The following is a 10146-nucleotide window of genomic DNA, read 5'->3' on the forward strand; positions in this document are numbered from 1 at the left end:
TTTCTCCCCCTCTCCCTCTCTCCCTCTCTCCCACCCCTCCCTCCCTCTCTCTCTGTCCCTTCCCATCTTTTGTTGGGTGTGAGTGTGCCCGTGCCCATGTGCAAGTCATAAAGTGTGTGTGTGTAGTTCAGTGGACAGTGTTCAGAAGTCAGTGCTCTCCTTCCATCATGTAAGATCCAGGGATGCAGGGATAGACAGTAGGTACTCAGGCTTGATGACAAATGTCTGTAACTTCTTAGCCATGTCACAAGCCAGCTGTCCAGATTTCCTGTAAATGCCGGGAATCAAATTTGAGTCCTCAAGTTTGCCTAAGCAAGCTTTTTTTTTTTTTCTGACTGAGCCCTCTTGTGGCCTTTTCAATCTTCTCTCTGCATTTTCTCAAACTGGTTTGGATAAGCGCCATTGCAGGTGTTTAAGTGCAGACTTCCCAATTTCCATATGCGCCGCCTATAAGGAAGGGCAGTTTTCCAGGAAGTGCTCCCTTGAAGACACACCGTACTGATTTCCTTGCCTCCAAAACCTACTGAGATCTGCCCATGAGTGTGAGTTTACAGAGAGCGGAGCAATGAATGTACTAGACAGAAATGAATGTTGAAGCATACATACTACAGGGGGAGATAATTTGGGATCGAACATGGTTTTGGTGGAGGCTTCAGCCTCCTCAAACATCTCACTGTATTCTAAGTACCCGACTTTAGTACTGGCATGGGGCAATAATATAGTGTTTTTACTATGCCCACATCCTTTTCAGTCAGCATTGATAACTATACAAGTTGCCCAAACGAAAAGTATTTATTGTGCACAATTACGTCAGAGTGTCTTGTTGAGCTTTGTGGACTTAAGTGCCAGCCAATAAATTAGGCCTTGTTTCATGAAGTCTATTTGTTGATTTAGTATGAACCGACGAGAACAGTTGTACAAAATCTATACTTTCCAACAGAGATGAGCACGATGCAAAGGGTCCTAAGAAATGACAAGGAAGACGAGTTAGCAGAAGCTAAGAGAGTGGGGTGGAAAGGGAATGGTCCCAAGCGAGACAAAACACATCAAACAAGCAAAAGCCAGAGATCAATGTAACGAACGTGGCATAAGCAGGCTGGATCCAAAATGCTTCTAGAGCAGACAGAACTGGGGTCGAATGTAGTCACAATCTCACAGCCAACAAGCGGATGCTGGCACCTTTTATAACCTATTTATTACACTTCACATAGCACAGAGAGAGAGAGAGAGAGAGAGAGAGAGAGAGAGAGAGAGAGAGAGAGATTTTTAAGCTGAACACCATGGAGAATATTTCTGTCTTCTCTGAGAAATATTTAAGAAACATTTACATCTTAATTTTTTAGTACAAGTGCAACATCTTAATTCTGAATATCTAGTACATAAAAAATGCTAGGAGCTATAAGGAAAAAAAACACGAGAAGATTCACTTCTTCACATCAACGAGCTGCACAGCTGTATACTATCTGGCATTTTTCTCACTTAATCTTCTCTCTCCTGGTGCTAGCTCTGATTCCCATAGACAAGTTTCCTCTGTCTGTTACAGAACAATTGATCCCACCGAAGTATTTTTCCGACCTTGACCTGTAGAATGTTATTGTTCGAAACTATGTGTTAACTGTTTCTCTGGTCCCTGAGACTCACTGCTCAACGTCAGGAACTTCAGAGAAAGCTTCTAAGTCCAGTCTCCTGTAACTTGACCCCCAATACTGGGGCCTGGTGGACTGGAACCAGATGGCAGGACAGGAAAAAGTGAACTTCTTCCTCCAGGTGTTTCCCACCTCCTGAAGTTTCCAGAACATCCCAGCTGCTGAGAGAGAGGCCACCAGCTGAGGTCTAGCATTCAGTTTGCAAATACTTTATTTGTCCACTAGATGGCGCCTCTATACTTCTCCATTGCCGTCAAAAATCCAAGCAGGAGGCCATAACATAATCTGCAGATTTAAACAAATTCCCTGTGAAGGTAATATCAGGGGCTATTAAATCAAACTGCTTCAATTTCGAGGTACTTGACTTTTCAAATGCAATGGAATTGTTGTAAATATCTATTCCTTAGCAATATAATTGTAAATACCTACTCCCTAGTGAGCAGTTTCTTCACTTTCCCAAATCCCCAGCTCTTGTTCTTTACTTGGTAGCACCAAGCTGCCCTCTGCAGACGCTCCTAGGGCACAGTAGGAGCTCCATCAAAAGCGCTGTCTTTTGCCATCTTGCTCCTACCGAGGCTCTGCACCAGTCTTGTCTGCTGTCCTCAAATCTCCTCACTTCAGCATCATCTGTATCCAAGCTGCAGAACCTACACCATGATTACTTACAAGTAATACTCAAATTATGCCTTACTGTTTTTGGAAACAGTTTGACTAAGGACTTCAGAAGACGGAAGTGCATTTGGCTGTTAGTTGGCTGAATACCCACAAAGGCCGACCATTACAGGTTTGGCCTCCGGTGTGGCTGGACGAAGTGGCTCTGGGGTCTTTTGAGAAGTCAAATCTAGTGGAAGGTCTATGGAGGCTTGACCCTCAAGGTGATGGTGGAATGCCAGTCTCTGTGGTTCTCCACTTCCTAGCTCAAGGGTTCGCTTCTCGCCCACATATGCCAACCGTGCTATCCGGGCCATCTACTATTTCTGTCTAGTTAGCATGTGCAGGCACTCAGCCTTTGAACATGGCGAACAGAGAGCTAAATAAAGCTCTCTTCTTATTAAGAAGGCTGTCTCTTGTATAGTTTTACATAATAACACAAATCTGGTTAGCACACCCCAAAACACATACACACAGCACATGCACACACATGTATATGTATATACACATGCATACATACACACAGCACATGTACACATACATGTATATGTATATATACATGTATACATACACACATAGCACAGGTACACATACATATACAATACACACAGAGCACATACACACACAGCATTTGGGAACATACACACACCACAATACAAACATGTATACACTCATACACAACACACACAAACAGAGATACACAGAGCACCTACATAGAGCATTTGCATATATACACAGCAATAAAATATACATATACACTTACACAATACACATATACACATAGATACACAGAACATATATACACGGCATTTGCACACATACATACACACAGCAATATAAACATACATACACTCATATACACACATACACACACATGAGCATGCATACATACAGTGCATACATATTCATAGGCAGTTACAGATTCAGTCACTCCAACACGCCAAGGGTCAGATCCCTCTTTAGAGGTTTCCTACCAACTGTTTCCGTGGCTCCTCCTTGCCCATCCTAACAGAGTCACACACCAACCATGGAGCTCATAGGAACCAGTTGTTTTGAGGTTGAAGATTTGAGTATTTTGTGACAATGACACAGAAAGCCACCTAGAGCTGCTGACCTGCCGTCAGAATGAAGTTGTTCATCTCACATGAAAGAGCGACTGCCTGAGGTAGGGAAAGAAAGCGCTAACTCACGGACCGTGTTTCTAAATGAGTCGTCTAGTTGGGTGTTGGATAACGCAAACTGGGATACCGATGACCAGAATGTTTAGGGGTAGACTCAGGAGACACTAGAAGTGTGAAATCCCCAGCGCTTCCATAAAAAGCCCAGCAGGGGGCGCAGTGACTCTGTGTACAGATGATCTCAGGCTACCCTCCAAAGCAGCAGAGAAACAGCTGGAAACCCACTCCCTGCTCAGTCTCATTTACACTCTCTTCTGCAGGGAGCCCTAAGGTGCCAATCTCAGCTGGAGCACCCTATAACAAAGTCATAAATCAGCCCTTCCTCAGATCCTGCCCTCAGTGTGGGAGATCAAGCTGTGCTGAGTCCCGTGACGAGATCCAGCGAACATCTGTGTGTCTGGCTCCCAGGCCTGTTTAGAGTGGCATGCCGTGGTGCCCTGCCTGCAAGGGGCAAGCAGGCTCAAATGGCCTGCCGAGCGAACAAGCAGAGAGGGAAGGCGGTGAGCCACACAGATAGAAGGTCTTTCTAACCCACCCCTTCAGACAGATGCAGATCTTCCCTTGCTGGGGGACAGCTGTTCATCTGTCCAGATGTGAGACCAGCAGGTGTCAGTGGAATCCAGCTGGCTTTACTCTCTAGTCTGAAACTCCCTGCTCCCTTTTGCCTTGTCATTCTTGGACTTATGTTGTCATTGTTGGAATAGTATTTCCATACTGATCCTAACCCAGTGAGTAGATTGAAAGTGATTTTCCAAGACAGTAGCTTCTCACTGGTGTGATGTGGACTGCAGGGGTAATAGCCTTGCTTGTTTTTCCTCTTGTTAACCCACACGCTGTCAGCAGCACGAAGCCCTGGCAAAGAATGCCAAGCACTGAAGGCAGCCATGTCTGTTCCTGCTCACTGTGTAGCCCAGCCCTCAGGTGCCCTGTTGTGTGCCTGGAACAGGAAGTGTGCTGAGAGGAGAGACCTTGTCCTGACAGAGGTCTGCAGACACAGTGGAGGCCTGGGGCTCTAGCCATGGGTCTTATGGACAACACTGAAGGCCTGAGTGTGCCAATGTATGTAGATTATATGTATAAGATATAGGTGTGCATTGTATGTGTACAGATACCTGTATATATGTATATACTGTAGGCATGTACATATGCATACAATCTACATACATAATGTACACAGATTGCTGATAGTGTCTTGTGGAAGCCCCCGTTCCCAGCAGTCACCAGCCTTCTTAGCCCCATGCTTTTGCTGCTTGTTAATTCTACTAACCAGTCCCCTGATACAGTTTTATTTATTTCTTATGTTTTGCATATTAGTTGGTTTTCTGTATTGCCATGAGAGAGCACTTTAACCAAAAGCAACTTACCAGAGAAAGAGTTTATTTGGGCTTACGGTTCCAGAGAGATGAAAGGCCGCTGCTTCCTATAGTGTCACACAACAGTCAGCTCACTAGAAGCTGGTCTAACATACTCACTTCCGGGCCCACACAGCAACTCTTAGTACTGATGAGGACAGATGAGTGGACAGCTGACGTTACCTGTGGAAAACTGAGAGTAGGAATATGACCCAGCAAATATATCCATATATTTGGCTTTGATCTTTCCAACTTATCATATTCATAGATGTATAGCTTGTGTAGGGAGGCATGCTTTCCTTTCAAATAAATCACTGATCCTCCCAGTGTGAGCAACGTGGTAACATTCAGCAAAATTAACCTTGTGTTCTTATTTATCTCTTAGAGGGCAAGGAAAGCCAGGTAGTGCTAGATACACTACTACATCAACTACACATTTGAGTGAGCAGTCCCTTCTGATATCTTCTCTATCTTTAGTTATTAAGTTCATTTCAATTCATGGCATACGGTGAGAAATCCTTAAGTTCTTTCCATATTGATCGGTCATCAAAGCCTTTGCTTTCAACTTTACTGTGTTTGCATTCGTCCACATGTGGCACTGATATTTACTAGGGAGGTGTGAACAAGCACGTGTTCATTCCAGATGGAAAGACAGCACACAGAATTAGGATTTCCCTGAAGTCCCAGCTAGGCAAACTGATGAGTTGGTTTGGCTAGCCCATAGAATGTAAGTAAGGGGCTCTTCACAGGGCTTGGGGTGACTCCAACCAGATGCCATTGAGAAGTTCCATTCCGTGATGGCCGATGACTTCATGGAAGCTATTTTTGGAATCCCATCCTCACTTAACACTTCACGTAACGTATACGCTACGATTCCAAAGTCGTTTGCAGCTGGGGAAGAAGATAGAAGGAAATAAGGCCTGGAATCCCAGAGGAGAGGTGAGCCCCTCACCTCTGTTCAGATTATTAATAGCTCTGTTGACATTCAGACCTACCTATCACAGTGTTGTTTTGTTTACTTGGTTGCCATAGCAACTGGGCCAAAGTTATATCTACTTCAGGAAGCCAATGGGACCATCATGCTATGCCTTAAGGAAAAGGCATACAAAATAGCAAGTATTCATCTTCAGCAATACAGATCAACATCAAATCACCACCACCACCACCACCATCACCACCACCACCACCACCACCACCACCACCACCACCACCATCACCACCACCACCACCACCACCACCACCACCACCACCACCACCATCATCATTTCTTTCAGACTGAGAGTCTCTTAACGCACACCACCACCATCGCCTTTTTCTCCTTTACACTACAAATTTTTAAAAAGTAACCCAAGCTTTCAAAATGAAGTCCAACTATGTACTTCTGGATGAAAACCCTGCTAGGTCTTTGATTTTTATTTAAATCCATACTTATTACCCTCGGGTTCTTAAGGTCCTGAGTTACCTGGCTCCTGGGCCCCTCTCATCACTAACCACGTTCCTCAAAATTCTCTAGTCCTCCCTCTGAATTATTTTTTGTAATTTTTTTATTAATTACTTACTTACATTCCAAACGTTGCCCTCCCTTCCTGATCCCCCCTCCTCGAGTTTTTCAGCCCCTTCTCCTTTGCTTCTGAAAGGATGCTCCCCCATCCACTCCCACCTCACCCTGACAGCATCCCCCTTACCCGGGGCATCAGGTCTCCACAGGATTAAGCCCATCCTTTCTCACTGAGGCCAGACAAGGCCGTCCTCTGCTACATCTGTAGCAGGGGACCATGGACCAGCCTATGTATGCTCTTTGGTTGGTGGCTTAGCCTCTGGGATCTGGTTAGTTGATATGTTGTTCTTCCTATGGGGTTGCAATCCCCTTCAGTTCCTTCAGTCCTTTCCCTAACTCTTCCACTGGGGTCCCTGACCTCAGTCCAATGGCTGCCTGGGAGTATCTGCATCTGTCTCAGTCAGCTGCTGGTAGAGCCTCTCAAAGGGCAGCCATGAATTTGTCTACTCTCCAGAGAGATTCTATTGAAGGTTAACCAAATGTTGAGATTTAAAAACTTGCAGAGTAAAGCTTGAGATGGGTTTCAAAGGTGTTTTGAAATAAAGAAAAATAAAATGATGCTGTTTCCAAAGTCCTGCCAGTACCCAACACCGCAGTCAGTGGAGCTACGTGAGCTATCTCAGATACTGTTACTACTGAGTCTCTCCCTGCAAAAAGGGGTGTGAGAGATGGACATCTAGAAGCATCTAGCTCTCCACCTGCATATTAATGAAATCACACTGGAATAATCAGACACTTGTATTTAGGGACATTAGTGCTGTACCAAAGTTATTAAGGTGAACCTGTGCTTTGTCATCTCTAACATACACAACCCATCCTCAGTGAGCCAGTTAAATACATAAGTTATAGTAAAAATAAAAGGAGAAAAGGGAATTCATTCAATGAGGCACATTGAGAAGAACAGAGAGGTCCAGTGAGCCACACCCAGTCTGCCCTCAAGATGTTAACAATAGGATCAGGTTTAAGTAGAGAGTCAGAGGCATGCATAACTAAGCAACCTTGGTTATGGTGGGCTCCTGCCTGTTGCTATGGTCACAGTACCAGTCTGCTGCAAGATCTCCTGCAGGGTGTGATTGCTGTCTGGAGATACGTTCCTGCTCTGGCTAGTCCCTGGGTCTCAGACTCTCTTACAGAGTAGGATTCTAGGGAAATTCTAATTTCTTGAAGTCTACTGTAACAGTACTCTGATCACCAACTGAGGGTCACAAGAGACTCTTTAGGTCACCTTCATTCTTGCCAGGATGATTACAGTGACTTGTACCTGATGAGAATCTTAGTTTTGTAGCGCAAAGTTGGGTTGAGGCTCTTGTCTGAATTCACATTCAATGGCAACTCTCCCCACACATGCTATAAAACAAGCTTACTAATCTGATTAATATTCTTCATAACAATGATTTGATAACTCTTGCACTGTGTGTGCTTGAGAAACCAGCACCAAATAAATGAGATCAAGGTCTCCTGTTAGACTGAGAACTTTCTGTCTCCTCTATGGCTATGACTGGCATTGCCCTCCATGGTCCATAGCTGCCATGGCTTCTGTGTCTTTGGGCAGCTGAAAATGGGAAAATCCTTCCCTGAGTAGACTCCCACCCCCACCCCTCACCCCCACTAAGGCACTCTCTTTCCTAGGGAAAGTCTTTTAAATTAATTTATGCTTTATGTACTGCATCCTAGGATGTATGGAGTCTCACCAACAAAAATGCCCCCAAGATACCTTTCTTACTGTATCAAGAGAGCACGGAGCCTCTTTTAATGATACTATATTTGCCCACAGTTTTAAATGCTCACACAGCTCCTTTTCTTGAGAAATTGCTTAACTTTCATAACTTTCACACATTCCTTTCTGCTCTGCTCTTTGTTCTAGTTTCCCCCGTCAACCTGATAGAAGCAGACAGCAGTAACCATGCCACAGCATGAATGTTTTCCTGTCACCTGGACTGGGAAATCGAGGACAAAGGATATAATACTCCCTAGAATGTAACATTAAAGGAAAAGCTTCCAGTCCAATTCCCAATAAAATCTTTGTTTCCAACTGAAAATTCACGATCATAGCACTCACTGTCTATAATTCTATTAGAACTTGTCTTTATTCCCATCAAAGTCAAACACTAAGATCTGCTCATATATTTTACCCTGGCTGTTGGGAGCTGACTCTTAACAGAAAGTGGCTATCATCTTTACAGCCATCTCGAGCCATATACCCTGACAAGAGACTTGTTTCAACAGCCTGTAATAGCTGAGTGCACTCTGATGAACATCTTGTTACACTGTTTAGTGCCCCCAGCTGCAAGGTGTTCCTGGTATCCATGGCTACAAGACACGTGACATAGTGGCTTCAGTTGAGCTTGTCCATGAGGGAAAGTTACGTGGTAAAGGGTATAAATACCCAAGATTTCCTTTCTATGTGTAGAAGGTAGAAGGTGGAAGGTGGGAGGTGTCAGGAGACTGAAGGAGTGAGGAGAATATAGAAGAAGAGAGGAGAATAAAGAAGAGACTTGAAGAGACTCCACTGGACTCTGTCTTGTATCTATCTTTTGCGTCTCTCACCCCTTTTTCCCCTTCCTCCGTCCCCACTCTCTCTCTTGCTAGACCCTGACCTGCAGACTGGAGCAGCAGAACCGGCCGGCCTTTACAAAATAACAGAACCTGACGGCCATTACAAAAGAAACTGCTGTTACACTGGCTAGCTTTTTTTTGGCAGTATCGACCCAAATTTTTCCTCCCCCTCCCTGCTCCATTCCCGGCCTCTCCCCTTTCTCTTCTCCTCCTTCTCCCCCTCTTTTCCTCTTTCTTCTCTTCCTCTTCCTCCTCTTCTTTCTCTTTTGACTCCTCCTCTTCCTCCTCCTCTTTCTCCTTCTCTTCCTCCTTTTCCTTCTTCAGGACAAAAGCTCATATAGTCCAGGCTGGCTTCAAACTTTCCATGTAGCTGAGAAGGACGCTGAGCTCCTTGTCTTTGTGACCTTCACATCTTGAGTGTTGGATAATCTAGAACTCTGTGGCCCACAGAGCCACAAGTAAAGGTTTATTTGACTTCTGGTTCCAGACAGGTTCACTCTATCATGGCAGTCCAGGAGATGCCAAACACAGCAAGAACCAGGGGCCAGATATAACACTCACAGGCCTTCTCTTGGTAACCTGCTTTTTCTGAGCTTAGCCTCACCTCCCCAGGTTTCCAAAGCCTCTTAAAATAGTGTCATCAACCAGGGGGAAAACACTCAAAACATGCACAATCCTGCTGGGGGCATTTCATATTTAAATTAGAGCCTATATCCATGCTATCTGTATACTGGTTTTTAATCTGCGTATGCATGCAAGCTGGATGCTTTGTGAAATCCTTTTATAACTGCCCTGTCAGTGACACCTAATGTAATGTTACAGTTAGCATCTTCCTTTTGCTCTTGATCTCGAGGAGAGCATTTAGACCTGACCCATTAAGTGTGACATTAGCTGTGTGTTTCATAGATGCTTTTTACCAAGTGGAGAAGGTTCCCTTATTGGTAGGTTGTAAGCATTTTTATTGTAAAAAGGTGTTGGATTTTTGCTGAGAGCTGTTTTTGCAGCTATTAGGATGATCACAATGTTTTATCCCTTATTCTATTACCATGTATTACACAGATTGATTTTGGGATGTGAAACAAACCGTGCATTACTACAATAAGACCCTCTTGGTCACAGCATCTAGCCTTCTTTATATATCGTTCAATTCATTTTACCTATATTTTGTTGGAGATATCTTAGTCTACAAGGGATGTCAGCCAGTG

General features: G+C 44.3%; 1 protein-coding gene across 2 annotated transcripts in view; it reads left to right on the plus strand.

The window, feature by feature from the left end:
• The window catches only part of F11 (coagulation factor XI), a 32139-nt gene extending 23594 nt beyond the window's left edge, over window positions 1–8545 (plus strand). Inside the window, exon 16 of one of the 2 annotated variants that reach the window (XM_028757646.1) lies at window positions 8250–8545. In XM_028757646.1, the coding sequence (XP_028613479.1) occupies window positions 8250–8267 (18 nt within the window). In that variant the 3' untranslated portion in view covers window positions 8268–8545. The remainder of the gene's footprint in view (window positions 1–8249) is intronic. The other variant, XM_028757647.1, reaches the window with a different exon arrangement.
• The last annotated feature ends 1601 nt before the right edge of the window (window positions 8546–10146 follow it).

The sequence above is a fragment of the Grammomys surdaster genome, unplaced genomic scaffold (assembly GCF_004785775.1).
Source record: "Grammomys surdaster isolate TR1022 unplaced genomic scaffold, NIH_TR_1.0 126178, whole genome shotgun sequence".
Taxonomy (NCBI): Eukaryota; Metazoa; Chordata; class Mammalia; order Rodentia; family Muridae; genus Grammomys; species Grammomys surdaster.